This window comes from Rhinolophus sinicus, chromosome 16 (assembly GCF_057876585.1).
Source record: "Rhinolophus sinicus isolate RSI-liver-muscle chromosome 16, RSI-T2T, whole genome shotgun sequence".
Classification (NCBI taxonomy): Eukaryota; Metazoa; Chordata; class Mammalia; order Chiroptera; family Rhinolophidae; genus Rhinolophus; species Rhinolophus sinicus.
This window is the reverse complement of record NC_142516.1, coordinates 32,807,358-32,830,468: the sequence shown is the minus strand read 5'-3', so window position 1 is coordinate 32,830,468 and position 23,111 is coordinate 32,807,358. Positions and strand designations below refer to the sequence as shown.

Below are 23,111 nucleotides of genomic sequence, written 5' to 3'. Positions count from 1 at the left end.
CCAGGTAGGGAACTGAGAGGCTGGCTTGTTTGATGCTTTTAATATCATTATATGTGTTACACGATACACAACCAAGGATGATGGTCAATACTGCAATGGAAATGTTAAAAAATATATTATACACGGCTCATGTCTTCCACACACCTTCCTGTAAATAAATTAGTGAGCACGGAGAAACCTGGCTGGGTGGCAGCCAGAGCTGAGGGTAGAGGGAGTGTTAAGGCAGTATCTACAAGGGGGAAGGGTGACAGGGGCAAGCTAAGGCCTCGATTCCTCCCCTCCAGCCTCCCAGACAGGGAAGGTGCTAGCTGCCAGCTTCCCACCTCTGTGCACCACTTGTACACTGCCTCACTCAGAAGCACTTGCCTGCCAGTTAACTAGGTATATCCAGTGGGAAGGGAGCTTTTCCCTGGTTCCTCAGGGCCAGAGGGGTTCAGCAGATGGCCAGAGTCACACAGCACGTCAGCAGCAAGGTAGCAGTCTAAATGAGCCCTGATGGGGTCCTGTCTGGAAAAGAGGAGATACCCATGTTCTCGAAGGGTGAGTCATGAGAGCTGAGTGTGGTAACAGTAGTAGTAGGCTTGGCTCGGGCCCAGATGACAGGGTGTAGGGATCTAACCACAGTGGGAGAAATGGGCTCAGATGGGGGCCAGTATGGGCCTTGTGGGCCGTGCAGGTGCCTTCTCTGTCGTGACTCCCTTTGGCATTTTCTTATCATCTAACCAGGATCCCTGCACTAGAGGAGGTAGGGGTGGGTTGGAGGAAAGAGGGTAGAGACCTGCACCTCAACCCTTCGGTGTTGGCAGCCCCTGGGTGTGGTGCAGGGAGAGCTGCTACCCTTCCTAAGCTAGCAGCCTTACTCTCTCCTCTCAGTACCCTCTCCCCCTCCCAGCACCCGCCTCTCAGGAATGGCGTCCAGGGAGTGGGCTGTGGGTGTCCTTCACATGCCTGCAGCATGTGAATGGTATATGAGTGGATACACCAGCATGTGTGGGGTGTCAGATGGAGGAAAGGGGGCAGTGTCCACTTTGGACCTGGGGTGTGGGGTTTGTGGGGCATAGACCCGAGCAGTCTCCGTGTTTTGGTTTTTCTTTACATAGGTTGGGTCTATATTGCCCAGTGCCAAGGGAGGGCCTTGGTCACCTCCTTCCTCTTGATTCTCATCCTCAGTTTTTCTGGCACCACCCCCTTCACCAGCAACAGCAGCAGAAGCAGCAGTACACACATTCTGACTCAGACACCCCATACAGCTACATACACAGTAGATACACACACACACACACACACACACACACACACACACACATTCCTAAGTAGATCTGCATGCACTCAGACATACACAGGTCCCATAGGAACTTCCCCCTCTCTTTTCCACCCAGACATACAACTCAGGAGCCTCCTAAGTGCACTCAGACACACAGAGACCTCCCTATACACCTCCACAAAAATTCCTATAAGGAAATTCCTTCCATTTGAAAGGACCTTAAAAATCACTGCCAAAGCTGCTCATTTCACAGTTGAGGAGACTGACCCCAGAGAATGCAAGTGGCTTGTTGACGACCACAGGGCGAGTGCCAGAGCTAGAACTAAAACCAGGCTTGTGACTCCCAGGCCGGGCTCTCAGTGCACCGCATTGCTGAACAGCCCCCCACACTGCTAAGAGGCCACACAGGCACCTCCCCACCATCTAGGACAGAAACAGACATCTGGAGAGGCAGACACACAGACACACACCCTGACGTCTCCAGGCATACACACAACACACGCTGCCAAACTCTCCCTCCCATATGCAGGCAGCCACTGTATTCTCCTAAGCTTGCTTCCTGAAAGATTCTTACTGAGAAGCAGCATCCAGAATCTTGGGCTGGAGTGAGATGGGAATGGGGCATTCAAGGCCAGCCTTACCTCCTGCTTCCAACCCGAGACAGAGACCAATGAACAGAAGCGTTGGGGGCGGGGGGAGGGGCTTGGCAGATAGATGCATTAGTTAGGGGTGGGTGAAAACAGAGCATATCACCCCAAACTCTGGCCTGTCTCTAAGGCCCACCTTACCCTCAACCCAGAGAGCAATGAAGGGTGTGAGTGGGGCAAAGAGGAGGGAGAAGGCAGTGATCCGATGGGTGGAGGGCACTATCCCACTGGCTAGCTTTGCCAGGCTTCCCATCTGGAGATGAGGGGAGAAACGCAGATAGGTACATGGGCCGGCATGGGGCACGTGGAGGGGGCTCCAGGTGCTGGGCCCTGCCCCCACTGCCCTGGGCCTTTCTCCTTCTGAGCCCCTTTCCTTGTCGGGCTGGGGCTGGGGGTGTTCATGGCTTCGCTGGGGTGGGGCCAACCCCCTGGCTTTGTGATCCCTCCCCCTACTCATTACTATTGGCCTACTTGCCATCCAGTCCCCCACTCCCCACCAGACTGCAGCTTTGGGGAGGGGAGCAGGGTGCTGGGCGAGGTCCCCCAAGTAACTGAACAAACAGCCCCCACCCCTTCTCAGCCCCCAGGGTGGAGAGAGACCCGGTTTTGGTTTCTCCGGCTCCATGAACACACAGAGGTACACGTCCTACCATAGGAGGAAGCAATGACTGTTACGAGGTTGGCGGCTGTAGGGGGCGCAGGGCCAGGGGCAGGCAGATGAGCTGGGGAGGGGTCGGCCCCTGCCCTGTCCGACCTGGCCCGCAATGGCCCGGCTCCAGCTGCCGCAGCAACCCCGCCCGCTACTGAATGTGGCAGGCAGTGGAGGACGTGGCCTGGCAGCACATGCAGGTGGGGTTCACGGACTTGGGGGGGATGAGGTCCAGGTCCTCGTCATCGGGGATCTCATCTAACCGGTAGCCGTCCTTCAGCAGCTGGATGTTCAAATCTTGGTTGATCTGCTGTAGACAAAGGGGAGTGAGGTCAGGCTCAGGCCAATCCGGAGGCAGCTGCCACGGCCCTGCTGCACCCCCACTTCTTCCTTGCCTAGACCTGCTCCATCCCCGAAACCCCAGAGGGGTCTCTCTGAAACCCCTGGCTTCATCTCTACTCAGTTTCAGCCTCACCTTCCTTATGGGCACTTCCTTGTGAGGACCCGCCCACTACAAATCCCACCCCATTCTAAGGGCAACTGCCCACCTCAGTCTTGCCTCTGTTTGGGCCCTGCCCCTATTTCAGGCCCTCCCTCATAAGGTGTCACCTGTTTTTCACACCCCATTCTACTTAAGAGTCTTGTGCCAACTGGGGGCTCAAGCCCTGCCTCTAACCCAGGGCGTCGCTAACCCTGGGCTCCCCGAACTTGAGGCCAGGGTCTAACTGCCTCACCTTTCTTTCAGACTCATCCTAGCCTAGGCCCTGCCCCATTTTAGTTTCTGCGCCCACAGCCGCTCTGCCTGGCTTTGTCCATAGCTCCCCTCAGGTGTGATTTGGCCCCATCCCTTCTCCTAGAAGCAGGTAGGCCTGCTCGGGTGTGTCTAGGGCGGGAAGTATGGGGCCTCACCTCAGCAGAGGAGTAGCCAGAGGAGGAGTATCTGGACATGTCAAAGTCATCATCACTGGCCATGGAGGAAAGAAGACAGAGGAAGTGATTCCCAGATGTTAAACAGAAAAGTCCCGGCAACCCCCACTCTCATCAGTCAATACCTTCCCCCTTCTCCATGTTTCCAAATAAACGGCACTAGCTAAATAAAAACTGTGTTTGCTGTACAAATACAGTTTTAAGACGCGTTCCCTAGCCCCACCCTTCTAAAAAATTGCCACCCTTAACCTCCTTCTAAACAGAGATGCTATTCCTTTCCGCCCAACCCCCTTTTTTTTTTGGCTCAAATCACCCTGGCTTGCTAGGTTTTCTCAAAATCCAGGTCTAGTCAGGTGTGTTCTCAGCAGTAGGGCTGCTCCCTTAGAGGGGACAGATTATCAAACATGGAATCAGGGCCCATTTTCAGGGCAACCATTGGATCAGTTGTGCCAGAACAGCAGCAGACTGCACCAGTCCCCTTTTCCTCTCTCTGCTCTTCCGTACCTCCAGGTAAAAAATTCCATTCCCTGGGGGATTCACCCTTGGGAAACTCCTGGCTGTCTGAGGAACACCCAATTCTGACAATATAGTAGGTGCGCCCTGTACACCCACTTGTATGTTCACACAGGTTTCTGTGGCTTGCCCAGCTACCCAGCATCCCCGTACACACCTGTCAGTGTCAAGGGCTACCAGTGGCTTCTCGTCGGGGCTCTGGTCCAGTGAGGAATAGCCTTTATTGGGGACGACCAGCCTGGGTGGAGAATTTGGGGCATTGGATTGGCAACTGGAGCACACAAACCTGGCAAGGAACTGGGTCAGGCCCCGACCCACCACTTCCCGCCCCCCACCCCCTTGGATCCTGTTGAGACTCTCTCCCCTCAGAGAGGAGCTGGGCCTGAGGAAGAAGGGAAGAGGGGGAGGCTTAGGCCCAGTAGAGATAGAGGCTGGCTGGCAGGCTCCAGGTGGAGTAGGGGGGTCTCTACCTTGTCCGGGCCATGACGTTGTTCTTCTTGGGTTGCTGGTTGACGGGGCTACCCATGCTGCCATTCTTCAGGGAGCCCTTCCGGGCCAGCTCCCGTTGCTTTTCTGCAGGAAAACGTGGGAAGGAAGTTGTGTCCTGCCCCCAGGGCCACTCTACCTTACTGCTTGGGGCAGCCTAAGCTGGGCATCCATGGTGAAACCCCTTGCTTCTCTAGGAACTATGGCAGGGATCCCAACTCCAGGTCCTCTGCTCCATGGAGACAGTTACTTGGCCCTGCACAACCCGAGGCAGATAGTTAGGGGCAACCGGAAGAGGCCGACTCCTGTCTTCCAGGAGTTATACTCCCATGTGGAACAGTTAGTATGTACTTGATACCAGAGAAAGGCTGGAGAGGAAGAGATGGAGCAGAAGGATGGAGCAGTCAGGGATGCCTGCAGGTGACACCTTGAGCTGGAGAGAGGAGGGCATTCTAGAAAGGAGGGATAGTGTATACAAAAAATGCCTTCAGAAGTGAGCATAATAAGTGTGGATCTGGATGGGATGGAGGAGTAAAGAAGGACAAGTTGGAAAAGTAGGATATGTTTATTCAGCCATTTATTTAACAACAAAATCTGTGTCACCCATCCCAGGTCCTGTGCTAAAGGGCTGGGGTCTCCCTCTGATTACAAACTCGGAGCATGGCCTTGAATGCCAGATAGAGGAGTCTGGGATTAATAAGGAAGGAAAAGGAGCCACTGAAAGTTGTGGAGTCGGAGGGGCAAAAGAGGGCTGGCAGGGTAAGAAGCAAAAGGCTGGGGGAGCCTCTCTGGTTATACTTGTTTTTTTTTAAAATAAATACCGTGGGGTTTTTTTAATTAAAAAAACATTTTTTTATTGGGGAACTGTGTTTCTCCAGGGCACATCAATTCCATCGTTGTCCTTCAATCTAGTTGTGGAGGGTGTAGCTCAGCTCCACATCCAGTCGCCGTTTTCAATCTTTAGTTGCAGGGGGCGCAGCCCACCATCCCATGTGGGAATTGAACCGGCAACCTTGTTGTTCAGAGCTCGCACTCTAACCAACAGCCATCCGCCGGCCCCTCTGGTTATACTTCTGACTCCTCTGCCAGCCTCTGAGTTCTTCAAGGCTCCAGAGCCTACCAGATTCATGGGGCTGGCCACCAGGTGACCCACTGCCCAGCATGTGGCTCTGTTACAAGTAGCCAGTAGCTGTCTAGGCCCTGGAGGATGCCTGTCTACCTTTTCCTACTCATCTCAAGTCAAGTTCAGATGTAGGGAAAGGGATTTTTGGGTGGAGAGGGATGCGAGGGGAAAGCTCTCATAAAATAACCACAAGTTCCAGAGAGGAGGAATGGATGGGCATTTTCAGCTACTGTGACTCTGGCATTTCCCCTGACTGCTGTGTCTCTGAGTCTCTCATTTCCCAGTCCCTGACCCTCTTTCTTTGCCACTATTCATCTGACTCCAGTTTTCTTCCAGCCTTTTTCCAGCAGGCAGCAGCTGCCATTACTACTCCAAGCCTCTAGGGGGTGCAAGTTGCCCTAAAGTTCCTGGTCGTGGTGGTGATTTTCCTTAGTGCAACAGGGACAATGTGAATTTTCATGAGAAGCTTTGGTGGTAATGTAATGGGGAGGGGGAAAAAAAAGTGTCTCTTTAAAAGCATGTTGGAATTGTTTGAAATAGTGAAAAAGTGCAAACAATAAACTGGCAAAACCAAACTACAGTGTATACTATGCAACCATTTAAAAGAATGAAGTCATTCTCTATATGCTGACATTGGAAGGCATTAAGTAGAAAACAAACACAAAAACAGTTTCAGAAAATGTATACAGTATGATACCACTTTTGCTAAATACAAAACAAAACTAGAAAAACTAAATGTTTGGAATGATGATCTCAGGGGGAGCATGTGAGAGGGGAGAGTAAAAGGAGAAGTTACACTTGTGAAAATATTTGTACTGGTGAATTAAACAACAATAAATAAAACTGGCTGCTGTTTGAGTTTGGTGTCTTGGGAAGATGAACAAATTCCACTGAGATAACTGCTCTCTAGTTTAGAAAAACAGCCTGAGGGGCTCACTGGATGTGGTCTGGAAGGAGAGAAGCAAGGTTAAAAAGAAAAAATCGGAATAAAAGAACAAACTCTTGAGAAGGAGTCCTAGCAGCTGCAGAGGGAGAGGTGTTAGAATAGATGGGAAAGGCCTCTTAGGACAGAGGAGGGGTCCAGTGTTTGGTGGGCAGCTGGGGCCTGAGGAGAAAGGTGAACAGGAGGGTGGCAGGGATGGCAGCGGCGTTTTGAAGGACAGCAGTGACCTGTACTTAATTGTAAACTCTTTCCTAGATGTACTGTGTTGTAATTTCTCTTCATGAAACCAAATTTTTAGTAAAAGTATGTTATATGCAGCAGCCTTGGGTGAGCAAAATTTTGGTTCCTGAAGGGAGAAGGGCAGTGTTCGGCCTAGGATAAGGTAGAACAGCAAGTGCAAGGAGCTATAGGCAGCGGTTGGAAGCCGAGAGAGCAGGCTGCAGCATAAGCTGACTTCAGAGCGGACATGAGACAAATCCCAAAGGAAAGGTGACCCTGGAAGGGGGAGGAGAGATTTGGGTTTACTAAGAGAACTGTAACTTCCCTTTTTGCCATGCAGGAGATAAGGTGCCTGGCAGTGCCAATGGCTGGGTGGCCTGAGTCAGACTCGTGTAGGCTGAGTTGGTTTATCTGTGGTACCTCATTGCAGACCCAGCCCAGTGCACCTTGCCTACTCCCCACATCTCCCTCACCCGCCAGACACACTCACCCAACTTCACCTGGAGCGGGGATGGTTTGTAATTCATGGCTACTGACTCACCCTCCCGGGCGTCACAGTCTCCGTCTGAGATGGAGGCAGCGGCTGGGTCCTGGGTGGGCGGGGGAAGCAGAGAGACAGGGAGTTGTTAGGAAGTAAACATAGGGAGCTGCTCCCCTGGGCCTCCGAGGACATTCACCCCTGGCAGCAGGCAGGAAATTCAGGGAGGGAGGGGTAGACCCATCCACCCTGGGAGGAAAATCCTACACAAGATAGAAGAGCCAAGGATCTCGGTCCCACTTACACCCACCTGGGTGTCTGTCTTTAAAGTTCTGTGTGATCCAGCCTCCCCCAGAAAGCCCACCGTGATTCCTTAAACTCACAGGACCTCCTTCTCTAACCTCCCATACTAGTCACCTGCTCCGCAGGGGCCTTCCTGTGTACTTGTTTGCAATGGTCTTTCTAGGTTCCCGTGAGTTTAAGTCTGCATTAAGGTCAGAGTAGGTGCTCCCTAAGAGAGGCCTTCTCCCTCTGTTTTCCCTCACACTGGACAGGTCCCTTGACAGGATCTAGAGAACTGACAGGACAAGCCAGGCCAGACTTCAAAGCTGCAGCCATCAGACAAAAAGAGTTCTCCTGAGGACTTTTTCTTTTCACAGATGAGTCCTAAAGAGTATCTCCTGGGAGAACCTGAAAGTTTGGCTGGGTATAGTAGGTGAGAAGACAAATGTAATGACAAATCAACTGATGGCCATTTAGTCCTGTACTGTTCACTAATCTAGCCTCACTATTCCCTCCAAAACACCCCAAACCTCTGCTATAAGATCCAGGGCCCTGGCCCACCCTGCCTCAGGCAGTTGGAAGGGGCTGGAGTCATTCACAGTCTTCCTGAGAAACTGATGGATCCACTGATATGGGTGCTGCCATCCAAGGCGTCTGCCTGGGAGCACAGAGTGGCAAGCCCAAGGTCTGCGGTTTGCAGAGTGGATCCCAGCCTGCACCTGTTCTGTTTCTAGGGATGCAGAGAGCAGGCAGAAAGGCAGGTAGAATGCTCCAGGACTGGCCCCACAGTGTCAGGCCAGGGATCTGAGAGGCTGCTGGTGACCCAGCAAAGGAAGGATATGTAACCATTATGGTGGCTTTTGCTTCCTTTAGAATGAGGCAGTGGGAATGAAAACATGCTTGTCACTAAGGGCAAAGGGAAAAGTCTAGAATGTTTGGGAGGGAAATCCTGACCTTCTCTGTGTTCCTTCAGGCTACCCAGAGTGCAAGGCCCTCGGTGGGTGGTGTTGCCACAGTGGTTTGTGAGTTCCTGAGGGCAGAACCTGGGCTTCTGTCCTCTGCTCTGACCCCCACCCCTTAGCTGTAGTTGTGGGGGACGGGGCAGGAAGCTCTGCTCAGAAAAGTTCGGGTGCTGCAGTGGCTGCATGTCAGGTGACTTCCCATGCCACAAGCCTTTCCAGCCGTCCTCCTCTGCCTCCCCGGCTCAGCTCCTCCTCGGGAGACTTCGTGCCGACCTGGCCCTGCAGACGTGGAGCAGCAGGCCTCTAGTGGCCCTCACACTCCTCTCTGCTGCCAAAACAGCCTCGGCAGGTGCTACGGGCAAGAGAGGGGGTGACTTGACAGCTGGGCTCTGGCTGTCCCCTGAGGCCACAGGAAGGGCTCACTCCCAAAGCAGCCTGAGGGAGGGCTTCTTAAAGGGTGAAGCCCATCAACATCCTATGGGAGCCTACGGGGAAGCACGGGCACATTTCCAATTTCCTTAGTCACATTACTTTTTCTATAGCATTTGTCACATGCCACACATACCACATCCATTTGGAAATGGTTTCCTCTGCTGGCTTTCGGGATACTCATTTCTGTCTCCTCCCATAGCCCTTTTGTCTCCTCTGCAGGGTTCTGCCCTCAGGCCTCCTCTCTCTCTTTGGGGAACCCTGATATCTCCTACAGTTTGGGTTAACATGTTTACACTGGTGACTTCTACATCTATGGCCTCCCAATCATTCATCTCTGTAACCCTCCTCCCCATCTACCCCATGGGAGTGTTAAACGCCACTGTCCTTTCCCTGGGTTGACTTTTAAAACATGAACCCTTAGGCACTTGGGGCCAGCTTGTCCCTCCTCAATGCCGCTGAGTTCATCAGTTTCTTCTCTCAGGCTGGAGGTACTTGGCAGCAATGGTAACATTGGAGGGAGACCACAGGAAGGACAGGGCCTGACGGGGGCTGGGAAGCTGTTGAGCAACTCTGGTCACAGGGACCCACATGTGGCCCGCAAGGCCACTGGGAGGGTCCTGGTGCCATTTGATCTCTGACTGAAACAGCTAATCCCTTCGGGTCATGAGCCAGGGTACAAAGCCCTAGACTGAGAGGTTCCAGGCAAAGCCCGCCGTCCAGCACCTCCCCTGTCACTGTCCATGATAGAAAGCCATCTGAGTGGCAAGAATGAAGATCTCTGGCACTGTGCCTGCAAACTCAAGCCTTCACTATGGGTTTCCTGCACGTCTTCCCTGAGAAATACAGCCAGTACACCATGACGATCACATGGAAATGTAATCAGGGAGATTAAATGGGAAATATTCATGAATATAAGTATCAGAGAGGAATCCAGGCAGAAGGAAGTGTCTGGCTCCAAGAAATCAGGGAGAATTTAAAATGCCCCCCAAGGACATCTGATAGGAGTTAGATCCGGAAACTAGAGTGGGGATTAGCAAGATTATTAATAAACACTAAGCAGAGACAGACATGGAAATGCATCTCTAATAGCAACCCATGTTTCTGCAACCCTTCAAACAAATTCTCCACCGACTGTAGAAATGATTAATAGCCCAGTCTCACTGTTTATGGGACAGGATATACAGGCTAATAGCCAGTGCAAAGCCAATATAACTAGAGGAAGGCAAAAGGGCCAGAAGAATCCTTAGAGTTAGTCTGGTCCAGTGCTTTTCATTAAACTGTTCCCTGAACCCTGTGCCTTGAGTGGAGCTGAGTGCAAGCAGGGAGCAACTTATTTCATTTACATATCAGCCTTTCCACAAGAATTTGGTTGGAGAAAGAGTTGTGTTGCTTAAAGAAAAAGTTAAAGTCCACTGATTTAATTTAATCTTTAAAAAACATTTTATTATACAAATTATTAAACTGACACAAAAGTAGAGAAAACAATATAGTGACATGCTGGATAACTATCACCAACTACAACAAATATCAACATAGTAACCCATTCTTTTTATAAATTCCAGTTCCTCCATTTACTAGCTATGTGATCTGGGCTTCAGTTTCCTCATCTGTAAAATGGGACTAATATCTATGTCAAAGGTTCTTGTGAGGCTAAAGTTTGTTAACACATATAAGCACTTAGAATTGTACTTAGTATAATACATACTGAGCACTATATCTGTGCTAGCTATAAAGTTGTTATTAGTACATGTTCTGTGAGGCCCACACAATCATAGACAGAGTGCCTTGGGAGTGACTAGTTCAAAGCTGCAGCTCTGGTTTATGTGGGGAGGTATCTCTGGAAAAGATCCTCTCTCCACAGGGTGAGGAGGGGCCTGACCAAGGGGGTATTCTGACTCCTCTCCTCACTCCACGATGCTGCATTTCCCTCACTTATTTAAGGCCTGGGACTCATAAAGATAAACAGAAAATAGGCCCATCCTTAAGGAGCTACCAGTAAATAAAGGTAACGAGCCATAGAAAAGTAGACAGAAAGTGACAAAGGGAGGCTGGTCAGAGAAAACTTCACAGAGGAAGTCACTTGAAAAGATTTCAAAAACACTGGTTTACCAGTTAAGAGGAAGGAGAAAGGACATTCAGGGAATATCTACAAAGGCCCTAAAGCATAAAACTAGCATTGCAGATTCAAGGAACAGTCAGTATTTTGTTACAGTTGAAACCTAGAAGGTATGATGAAAATTGGCAGGAGATAAAGTTGTAGGGTCAGAAGGGCTCAGGTCATGGTGGAAGATGGGCCTTGATTTTCTTCTTTACTCAGAAAATAATGGGGAACCAAGGAAGCAGGAGAGTAACATGACCAGATTTTAGATGTAGAAGGACCGTCTGATAGCCAGGTAAAAGCTGGATGGCAGGGGAATAAGACTGGAGGTGAGGATAATTAGGAAACTACTGCAACAGGGCCAACAAGAGATGACGGGGACCAGAACGAAGCAGAAGCAGAACTTAAAAGGACAGAAAGGAGAATGTTAAAGGGGTAGAATTGGCAGACTTTAGAGATAAAATGTAGATGTCCAGACATTCCAGTTTTCTGTCTGGAGTAATTAGGAATAGGGGACTAATTACTAAGACAGACAATGCAGGAGAAGGCACAGCGACACTGCCAGGAAAAAACAGATGAGTTCAGTTTGGGACATGTTGAGTTTTGAGGTATCTTTTTGGATACCGAGATGATATCATTAGTCAGTAGCATTTGAAGTTTGGGATATTGGGAAAGAGGTTAGGGCTGGTGGTGACAGAAGCTACGGAGAAGAATAAACCCCTCAGAGAGACTGGGCAGAGTGAAATAAGACAAGAACCAAGGATGGAGCCCTGGGGCACATCGAACCTTAGGAAATGAGTGGAAGAAATAGACAGTAGAAGCTGAAAGATGAGATGTAGGAAAAGATCTAGGAAGCCATTCAAGTAGAGTTTCAAGATGGAAGAAATCAACAGTGTCAAATAAACGGTTGGGTTTATAAGATAAAGACAATATTTAGAAATAAGGAAGTCATAGGTGGCTTCAGCAAATACGGTTTTAATTGAAGGGTAGGAACAGAGCCCAGATTACAGGGGATTTAGGAGGAAATAGGAGATGAGGAAGTAGAGTAGGGACACAGGCTATTCTTTCAAGGAGCCAGACTGATGAGGGAAGAAATGAGAATAAATGACAGCCAGAGGGGGCTTCGGAGTTGAAGGATTTCTTTGGAGCTGGGGAATACCACTGCCCTAGACTGAGGGGAAAGAAGCTGGGTAGAAAAGATGTTTGATGGTATGGTCTTTGAGGAATCAAGAAGAGATGGAACCAGAACCTTGGACCAGAGGAAGATGGCTCCTTACTGAAATGGAAGGGAGGTGAAATGGGTAGGGGATGCAGATAACATGGAGGCAGAAAGATGGTTGGAAAGTTAAGGAAATTCATTCTTAAAAGCCTAATTAGCTAAAAGAAAGGGTTGAATACTAAGAGGATGGGGGAAAAGAGGGATACTTGGTGGCTGGCCAGCAGTGGCAGATCATTCTGTTTGGGCTCCTAGCTACAAATTCTCATCTTTCCCCCACCCTTGACCTTGATGCCGGGGGAAGGCGCTCTCCGCGGTGCTGAACAATTCTTCCTTTGTCTTGTGGCCTGAGCAGGGGTGATTCAGGGTAGAGACATGATTCCATGTTAGCTTCTCTACAGGAAAGGCAACCTCTGTCCTCACCTCCAAGCATTAATTCTCAAGAAGATGGAACTTGAAATGGATTTAGAATGAGGTATGAAGAAGCAGAGTGCTTGTACAAACATTATCTAAACTTTCTTTGCTGAACACACATGAATTTTCCTCTAGTTTTAGAAGGCAGCTGGCAGAGGCAGTTCTGAGTTGTGAGATGCTGAAAGGCTACTTCTAGAATAATGTTATATTTATACCCTGTTCAGTCACCCTGGGCGAAAGCAGGAAGTAGGACAGACCTACACCAGGAACAGGGCCAGGAAGATAGTGCTGATAATGAAACAGGAAAGCAGGGAAGACCTGAAGCTCAGACCACTCTCATAGGTGAGCACAGCACGATAGGGTATCAAATACCAACTCTGTTTCTGTCACAATTTGTCCAGTGGTCAGCTCAGAAACTACCTGCGGCTATGGTCACCCTGTTCAGGGTTATGCCACTCTCCCAAAACATCTTTTGGAAGTACGTGGGGATAAGCGTGTTTGGATATATTGTAGAGGGAGATACAGACAATACAACTCAATGCCTTTCTGCCCAATGAAAGGCTGGGCAGAAACATAATCTTCTGTTCAAGAATATTCAGTAGCAATCTAGGCTTTGGTTAGACCTCTCTACTTCCCTCCCGATGGCTGTTCATTCAGCCTCTAAGGCATTGCCATCTGTTTCTCACTCTACATCTCAACATGAGAATCATTTGGACAATGACAGCTCTTACTCTGTGGTCTGACCTGAAGTCCTGAGTCCCATTTCCCGAGTTCATTTGTTGGGCAGATCCCACTTTTATTCCCCCCCTCGCCTTCTCCAGGACCTCTGTCCTTTGGGACATATTAAGACTCTTAGTGGTCCCACTTAAAGGAAAGGACAAAGACCTCTCACAGGGGATAAGGTTTTTTTGGGGATATTTGGAGAAGAATCTTGGAAACATAGGAGAGACAGTCTCTCCAAATGTTGTTAGTAGTTCTTACAAAGAGAGGAAGAACAGAAAAGCTGGAGAAAAATCTATGAAGGCCTGACTTTGGGAGAGGCGGCAGAGGACCCTGCCCAGTTCAGAGAGGCCTCTTCCATCAGTTTAAATCTCCTCAATCTTCCAGTTTTTTCTCTAAGAGAAGACTCAATTTAAAAAAAAGTCAGAACACTGAATGTCCGCTCTTTTTTCCAGAACTGGAGTGGGGGCTGGCAGCAGAATGCAGAGGCAGAAAGCACTCTTTCTTTATATATACCACAATTCTGCAGGGCATTCTGGGACAAAGTAAAGTCCAAAGGAGAGAAGTGGAAAAGGTTCTTTTGCTAGGGCTAGAGTTTGAGAACTCAAATTGGCTCTGCGAGTAGCTGAGGATTTTATGTCTCCTTCAACAGTTCCTAGGATAGAATTCATTACCCCAAAGAAGTACCGCTGAGCTTTAGTATCTTTGTGGAGGTGGTCAATGGGGGAACCAAAATGGAGGAAGGTGCTGCTGACCCTAGGCCTAGGAACAACTGTGGCCACAGCAAGTTTAATAGATGTCTCTTATAAAGTAATACATGCTAAAACTTTAAAAAATCACCTTTAGTTTCACCACTTTGAGACAACCCCCATTAATGTTCTAGTGTATTTGAGTCTTGTGTGTGTACCACAGTAGGAACACTGCGGTCTCCCCTCTCTGGGAGTTGGTGCTGCTCCTGTCTTCACGGTCATAGGGGCTGGGCCTCCAGGTACAATGTTGGTTCTACGTGCTCCCACCCCTGCTTGGACCAGGTGGAGCCAATCAGAGACTCCCCAGAATTGGGAAGTGGGACTAAAGGGAGATGTAAAGCTCAAGACTGTGGATTAGGTAGCAGAGAAAGCCATTGGGCAAGGAGCAAGAATAAAGCTGATGTTCAGAAAGAAGTAAACACAAGAGACAGAGAATGTCCTCCCTAGGTTTCAGGTTCTGGTTCTAGAACTTGCCCTGCCCTTGCCTACATGTCTGCCCTCAGACACTATGAGAAACCCAAATGTTCTTATAGTCTAGTTTCCCTTTTAGCTCAAACTAGCTTGAGTTGGATTTTGTTCCTGTAACCCCAGAGGACCAACTAACACATGTGCATAAAACAACATTTAAAGGAAAAAAAAAAATCACACTGTATCTTATATTCTGTATTTTTAAAAATCAGTATTAGAACATAATCAACTTACCATATTTTTATGTAGTTTTGTAACCATCAGTTTAATGGCTGCATGATATTCATAGAGGGGATATATAATGACTTTTTAACCATTCATTTATATTAGACATTCAGGTTATTTGTAAATTTTCACTATTATAAATAATGCTACACTGAAATCTATATATATTTACTTTCAGGATCATTTCCTACATCAAGTAGAATTAGGAAGTCAAAAACATGAACATTTTTAAGATTCTTGATACATATTGCCAAACTGCTTTCCCAAAGGATTGTTCCCATTTACAATGCCTCCAGTCATGACTAAGAACTATAGCTGGTTTTTAATATTTTATTTTTCACTGAGTGCCAGGGAATTGCAGGTCATCACATCTCTCCATTATCTTCTAAGAGAGCTCTACTCCAGTCCTTATTTACCTGGTTCCCTCTGGGGAATCTTCTTTCAAAGAATAGAATTTCCTCTGGGCATCACTTGCCAGACAAAATGCTCCTGACTTGAGGCCACCAATTAAAAACAAAATGAGACAAGGCTTTGTTACACTGAAGCTTGAGAAAGGCTCTCAATGGAGCACCAGTGCTGCCACGTGGCTGGCCACCATGCCACCTTGGCCTGTGCTGTGGGAACGATGAGTGGAATTGCAGAGCCATAAGGCAAACTTCGCAGAGTGAGTCGCCCTTGCTTTCAGATGTGGGGTGGGAGAATTAGCCAAATGGTTCTGGAGCTATCCCAGTGGGAGTGGCCGCTCCTATTCCCTTACCCATTATTTATTTTTCAAAAATAGCTACTCAGAAACAGAGAGAAAAGGATGGTATAAGACATGAGGCTAGTACTAGGCAAAGAACTGGATTCATTTTGAAATTGGTAGATGAGGGACCAGTGAGTTTTAAAAAAGACTTAGAATCCTTTCCTGCCTTCTTCCTGGTGAGGACTGCTTGTCCTAGATTGATATTGGCTATTTATTCCTGTTCCCTGTAACCAAAAAACCTTCATTTGTGATATAGGACAGATCAACTCAGGGACACCCACTGTAGCAGCTGTGGCTTGGGGGAAGCTTGTGCATAAAGGCCTGGGGGACACGCCTTATGACCCAAGAAGCAGGAGCCGGAGCCAGAAATTGAGAAACTTTGGTTCCTCTGGGAGGCCTGGCTTGGCACAGGCCCTTCATCCCCACACTTAAGCCAGATATTGAGGAGGCTCCTGCCTTACTTTAGACCAGCTAGAAAAACAGTTGGCAGAGACAGTCTTGTGACCTAAAAGGTTTATGAGCCCCACATCCTTCTGCTCTCCCCCCCACCGACATTTCAACCTCTTTAGGAAAAGACCATCTCACTTAACGGAGAAAGGGGTGAAGGTGTAAACTTCTTTAAAAATAGGTCAACAATGGTAAATGTATGTTTCACCACAATAGAAAAATGGAAAAAGAAAAAAAAAAATGATTGGCAGGGCCTGAGGCAGAAGAAAATGGTGTGAGGGTGTGAGGGTGCGTGGCGGAGAGGAAGCAGCCCCTTTCCCTCTCCTTTTATTCAGGCTCACCCAACAGACTTGGGGTGAGGACTTTCATATGAGAAGGGAAATGATTCTAAAACCAAGGGAGCTGGAGGCGCCAGGGGATTCTGGCTTGAGTTTCTTGAGGCATTTTACTTGGGGTACCCCTTAGGCAGGGCCCAAAGGAGGGGAAGCAGGCAAGCAGATGTTCAGGGCTAACAGCTTCAGGGAGCATCGTCCAGAGGAGCTTTCTGTTCCCTTCCAGGATGTGGATTCCAGTTCCCCACGGTAAGGAAGGAGGCATAGGACACAGGAGAGATGCTATCCAGGAATCATCCATAAAGGGCATTTGGTTGGAGAGTCCTTGAGACGGATGGCCCAGCCCTGCCTATGGTAGGACGCTGAAGCAGGAGAAGTATTAGCGGACACTGATGTTTGCTTTGGGCCAGACTGACTTATAGATCCCCGTCTAGATCTTGGCCCTAAATATCACCTGAGGATTTCGATAATTTCAATTACTCAAAGAACTGCACCTGGCCTGCACTGGTTTATAAATCTTTTGGACTCCTTGATTTCCCAGGAAAGCCAAGTAACAGTCTGGCAGTCCATGGGATGCTTTCACAGAGCTGCCACCTCTAATCCCTTTCCTCCAGCCTTGGAAGAGTAAAGAGCTACTTGTCCGCAACAGATAAGGGACTTGGAGGGCTGGTATCAAACAGCTTCTCCCCTCTGTGGCATTTCCTGTCTTTCCTGTCCTCTCCTTTTCAGCTTCTCCTAACTGTCTAACCTCCATTACACCTGGCAAGCCCCACTTTTTGCTCACAGACAACTTGCAGCTCTAAAGCTTAGCTCTCTATCCAGAGCAGTCTTCTAGTCTTTCCTTTTTGTCCTCCCAATAATTAAACATCGGTGCGCTCATCACGTATTAAAAAAGCTTGATATTCACTGAACACCAGCAAGGGGCAAGCAGGGCACAGTGTACTTTGGGGAGAGAAAAACACCAAGACATAATTCTTGCCAAGAAGACTTTAATCTAAAAGTGGGGAGCTTATAGGCACACAAACTAGCATATTTAAGGTAGAGAGAGGAACCTGAGAGGCAGGAAAGCGTGAAGGGTGGTCAGGCCTGGGCAGAAGCCTGGTTAAACCAGAAGTCTGGGTAATAGGTAACTGGGTACTTTGGCAAGAGGATTTAGAGCAATGACTGGCTCAGCTCTGGGGCTAGACTCTATTCTTACTACTTTTAGTTGCTGCTGCTGCTGCTGCTGCTTCTACAACCCTTACTCTGCCGCAAGGCACTCAGCCCATCCCATTTCTGGTGGGTCAAATACAGAAATGGGGTGGGCTGAGTACAGCAGGGGCTTTCTTTTACCACTGAGATGCACAAACAAGTCTCCCACAGAGAAGGGTCAAGAGGCTCTTGGTGGGTGTCTGGGAAATGTTTTTATTGTGAAGGCAAACAGTGATTCAGAATCCTGAGTGCTTAAGGTAGAGATATGTGGCTCTGGTGAAATAAACTCTCGTTGTCTTTAACCACGCCTCGGGCCAGCATCACTCTCACAGGCCTGCTTTGTGCAGCAGCAGGGAGGTCAACGCTAAGGGCTCCTGGGGGTGCAGGGCCCAATCTAGGAGTGAGAGAGGTCAGAGAGGGGAAGGAAAGAGTTAACTGAGAAGTCTGTGTGTGTGTGTGTGTGTGAGAGAGAGAGAGAGAGAGAGAGAGAGAGAGAGAGAGAGAGAGAGAGAGAGAGAGAGAAAACCAGTTGGTGGGGAAAGAGGAGAGGAGAGGGGAGATTCTAGCCTAGCACAAGTTCCAGGCAAGTTTTTCAGCCATGAAGCCAGCTACTTGCTGGTTATGTATCTCTCCAGGGAAACAATTCCTATCTACTAAGCCCGATGGTCCTGGGATACCCGGTCAGGGTGGTAGAGAGCCTTTCCTTGCCTACCTGCTCACTCTGGCTGGTACAGTGACACTGAGTGCCTAACTCAAGGGTACAACCTCATCCCTGAGCCATCCATAGAAAGGGGCCACGAATCAACTAATGACCAACAAGCACCCAAAGAGCCCCCGACGGCTCTGCAGCCCGCACCTCCGATGAACACCCCCTTTGCTCGGAGCACACCTCCCCCAGCTCCTCCCTGCCCGTGCAGCCTTCATTTCTCTCCAGCTGACATACCTGCACGGCCTACGTCTTCTACATCTGCTCAGCCTACCTATGCATCACCAGGATAGCGCGTGTTAAACATTAACATACGTCTAGGGCTACTGTCGAAGTGCAGAGTCTGATTCAGAGAGTCCGGAGTGTCTGCAGTTCCTACAAGCTCCCCGGTGATACCAATGCTCTGCATACAGGGACCACACTGCATAGTGGGCTCTAGGCCAGCCGCTCGCCACTCACACCACCCGACAGCCCCGCAAAGAGCTCGCTGCCCAAACCTGGTTCCAGTCTCACTGCAGAAAGAGGACACTGGTTTGGTGGGGAGAATGTAGGGGAACCACCTACCGCTCATGCTGGGGAGGCCGCTCTGCTAAGAGCTCTGGCTGGGCCTCGGCAGGGAGTAGTTCAGAACAGCTTAGCCCAGGTGTGGAATGTAATCATTTAGATCGTATTGCTCGAACACCTACTATATGTGCAGCTGCGGTGCTGCATGCTTTATATACTTCATTACCTCATTCGATCCTCCTAGAAGACCAAGTAAGGTAAATACCGTTCCCATTTTAAAAGTGAAGAACCAGGTTGTATAAAGTAACACGTTCAAAGTCTTACCTTGAAGGTGGTACACTAGGATTTGAATCTAATTTGCTCATTTCTTTTAGCTCACCCCCTCCTCAGACATCAGATAAAGTCATAAAATTAACAACATATCAGAACTACACAACTGTGGGACTATGGAACTAGTCTAATCATATCTCCAGTGCTTAGTACACACTTGGAGCTCCTCTTTAGAAAATGATGGCTGCTTTCTGATCACCAACATCCTGATCAATGAGTTCTCCATAGGAAGGAAATATTGGAGCCACTGAAGCAGTCAACTCAAGATGCAGAGAAAGACAGAGACACTGGCAGGAAGCAGCAAGCCAGAAAAAGCATTGGAAACTCAGGCTGCTGAGCCCTGGAGAGAAAAGCAGAGGATAGTACAAGAAAAGGAGATGAAAAGTCTCAGCCACCAAAATTCAGTTCTGGTCCCACATTTTAGGGGCAATTATATTTTAAGCATTATAATGGGTGCTGCAGATACAAAGATAATATGATCTCTGCTAATGAAGAGGCCAGTGAGTAAGGTAAATGAATAAGCAGATAATTTTAATAACACGCCTAGTGCTAGAACAGAGGTTTGCATAAAGTATTGTAGGTACACAGGACAGAAGCACCTATCCCACCCTGAGGAATTAGGGAAGACTTCTCCAAAGAAAGCGGAGGCATGAAGGATGAATAGGAGGCAGAAGTGAACCAGATGAAGAAAGGAATAGGGAATGAAAAGAAATGAAACAAAAAGGAAAGAAAAGAGTGGGGAGTAAGACATGCATGGCTATACAGTAGGCAAAAGGAATAGCTCGATTTTGCTGGAACGTCAAATGGTAGGGGGTGAAGTAGCAGGTGATGAGACTAGAACAGGAGGAAGGCTTAATATCATGAAGGGCTTTATAAGTCATGTTCTGGGCATTGGACTTGAACTGGAAATAATGGGGAGCTATTGAAGAATTTTAAGCCCACTGTTAGATTTATATAGACAGATCACTCTGGGAGCAGTGTGGAGAGAATGGGAAGGAATGATTAAACTGTAGGCAGGGAGACCAGATAAGAGGTATTGAAAGAGGTGATAAAAGCTTGAAAAAGGCAGGCAGTGGGGTTGGAGAAAAGGGGATGAAGAAGAAAAACACATCGAGGTCAAATTGCCAGAGCTCAGTGACTGACTGGATCTGGGTTTGAAGGAAAAGACCGGAGCAAAGATGATCCCAGGTTTTCTCCGGGCTCAGGTGAGTGGATGAACTGCCGTGTTTCCTGAAAATAAGACCTAGCTGGACCATCAGCTCTAATGCATCTTTTGGAGCAAAAATTAATATAAGACCTGGTATTGTATTGTATTATATTATATTATATTATACCCAGTATTATATTACATTAAAATAAGACCGAGTCTTATATTAATTTTTGCTCCAAAAGACGCATTAGAGCTGATGGTTCAGCTAGGTCTCATTTTCGGGGAAACACGGTATGACGCCACCAAATGAGACTGAGAAACAGAAATAAGAGCAAGTTCTAATGATTTTGGTTTTGTGCAGGGGTGTGTGTATGTCTATAAATATGAAGAGTCAGAGGAAAGAACTTGGGAACACTGACACTGAAGTGGTAGGAGAAGATTGACAGCCGTGGTCAGAGAGACGGGACCAAGGAGAGGCTGGTGTCCCGGATGTTTGGGAAGGGCAAGGTTTTGAGCAGGATAATGAAAGACAAGGAGAAACCAGAATCAGAGTCTTGGAGGGGCTTTTACATGATGGGAGAGAGTGAAGGATGGTTGAGGGTAGGGGAAAGAGCCAGCAAAGAAGCATCAGTTGTTTGAAGACATCAAGAAAGAGAACTCAAGACACACTATTCTCTGGTTTGCTGATATTTCAGCAAAAATTTTATTTTGTTCTTAACAATTACGGACTGAGCCTTAAGAGGCTTGAGACTCCCCACAGAGAGAAGCCCTCCAGTAGAGAAGTCCAGCCATGGTCCAGACATCATGGCAGGTCTGCTATTTCTTAGGCAGTGTGGGCAAGGGTGGGCTGAAGGCAAGGGAGCTGACCAGGACCTGGCCAACCTCGGAGTAACACCAAGCAGAGAGGGGGATAGTTCTGGCTGCACCCCAGTCGCCTGATAGCCCTTCCCTGGCGACGGAAAAAAGCAGCAAAGACTCTGCCTGGGCTTCTAGTCCTTGGGGCAGGAGGCCTGCGCAGATGTAGCAGGAGCAGCCTGGGAATGCAGGAAACAGGGGAGCAGGCTGCATTGGGAGTTTTCTAGAAAAATCCTGCTCCTCCAATTATGAACATCCAGCAGACTCAACATGGGAACCTATACTCCGAGCGATGGTGATTATGTGATCATGACTTGTCACTTTACAAGCCTTCATTCATACTTTCCTGTAAAAACAAACAAACAATGAAAACTAAAGAATCACTTGATTGCATCATGAATCCATCCCTCAGGTATAGTAATGGAGTCAGTAACTGCACGCTTCCACTGCGAGAAGAGTTAAGAAATGTACAGTTAGAGTTGGGATAGAACCTACTTCTTCTGTCTCCTGTACTCAAACATCAGAACCTGTGGGTGAGGGGCAGGGTCCTGAGGTCCGGGAAAGTCAGGTCTGCACTCAGGCAGAGGACTGGCGACCTCAGTGTGGTTAGACTGAGTGTTCTCAAAATCTTGACCTTGGGGGCCTACTGCTTTTTAAAAAAATCATGTTTTGGGGATGAAGAGACTGTGTTTGGCTATTTACAAAAATAGGCCTGGGAATGCTGCCAGAGTTGAATGAAAGTTTTATGGTATTTAATGCTTTTGAAATAGCCCAATAAGCTGATTTGGTTTTTTTTTTTTTTTTTGAAAGGATGCTCATTCTGTAGAGTTAAATAAATCTTGGTTACAATTAGAAAGGAAACTCCAAAAGTTCCTATGTTTCCTGGCAGGAGAACAATGCTTTCTCTTCATTCCACAACCTTGTAGCAGTCAGAAGGTTAGTTATAAGGCCTCACATCTGGGCTTCCGTGAAGCACAGAATAATCATTTCCAGGCATATTTTGGCTTTTATGTGGACACCTAATTTCACAGGCAGTAGGAACTTGCTTTGTTCATGTCATGACTTCCACTCTTCCCCCCTATTCCCTTCCATCTTTCACTCCAATGAAAACCTGAGCATTGGAGTCTCAGTGATTTTCTCCTATTCCAATGTTTAGGAGAGCGATTTTCAACTCCTTGTTCCATCTAGGTGGGACGAAGACGAGTTTTCTCTCTACAGATAGGAGAACTGATGGTCTGTGGAAAGAACCCCCAAATCCTGGATCCCAGTCTCCAGTGAACCCTGGGCTGCTCTGCATTGAGAGAATCTGGCCACCCACCCCCTTCTGGCCCGGCTCCAGCCAGCTGCAAATGGTCTGGATGAGCTGTTCCGACATGCTGATGTTATCGGCCTGCTGTGCCGGGAGCGCACAGATAGGAACAGGCCATGGCGCCGTCTCACCGGAGGTAGTAATGTAATTTCGTTTCTGAAATCCAAGTATGAAATCTTGAAAACTGATGTTTTTTTTTATCTACCTCAGGACGGGGGTGATGGTGTGGAATTCCCAGTGGAGCCATCTAAATAGGGAAATGGTTTCTGTCATGTATTAATAAACAGTTCAAAGCGATGGAAAAACATACAGAGAGGATATGTGGGGAAAGCAAATGCCTAGTCTTTCTTGCCTCCTCCCTCCTCCCTCCTCAAGGTGTGCTGCCAGGTGAGGACCACTCCATCACGGCTGGTCTGTTATTTCTTAGGAAGTGTGGGCAAGGATGGGCTGAAGGCAGGAGAGGCTCACCAGGGCCAGATGGCAGCCCTGGGATTAGAATTGACGGGCCCTTCTTTCCAGCCAGCTGCTCCTTCCCCTGTGTAAACACCAGAATGGGGTTCGAAGTGCCTCCCCTGACCGTTCTGGTGAGAGTCTCCTGTGCTAGGAAGATGGAACAGGCACCAGCCTCCCCTGGGGCCATGCCGTGGCAGTTTGGGTGGGTCTCCACTAGCCTTTTTTGAAAGAAGTCATTCAGCTGGAGCTAAGAATAGTGGCAAAACAGTCCCTT

General features: G+C 48.3%; 1 protein-coding gene and 1 long non-coding RNA gene across 8 annotated transcripts in view; one reads left to right on the top strand and one right to left on the bottom strand.

Moving 5' to 3' along the window:
- Positions 1 to 22,507, top strand: part of LOC141571147 (uncharacterized) — a 37,081-nt gene extending 14,574 nt beyond the window's left edge. Inside the window, exon 3 of the long non-coding RNA XR_012495834.2 lies at positions 22,294 to 22,507. This is a non-coding gene — a long non-coding RNA (uncharacterized LOC141571147). The remainder of the gene's footprint in view (positions 1 to 22,293) is intronic.
- Positions 25 to 23,111, bottom strand: part of FAM219A (family with sequence similarity 219 member A) — a 49,115-nt gene continuing 26,028 nt past the window's right edge. For 2 of the 7 annotated variants that reach the window (XM_019734584.3, XM_019734568.3), the window contains exons 2-6: positions 7,262 to 7,361; positions 4,471 to 4,573; positions 4,158 to 4,238; positions 3,470 to 3,524; positions 25 to 2,867 (exon numbers count right to left, since the gene is read on the bottom strand). In XM_019734584.3, coding sequence (XP_019590143.1) covers positions 2,712 to 2,867; positions 3,470 to 3,524; positions 4,158 to 4,238; positions 4,471 to 4,573; positions 7,262 to 7,361 — 495 coding nt within the window. In that variant the 3' untranslated portion in view covers positions 25 to 2,711. Of the gene's footprint in view, positions 2,871 to 3,469; positions 3,525 to 4,157; positions 4,239 to 4,470; positions 4,574 to 7,261; positions 7,362 to 23,111 lie in introns of all 7 variants that reach the window. The other 5 variants (XM_019734599.3, XM_019734593.3, XM_019734575.3 and 2 more) reach the window with 3 other exon arrangements.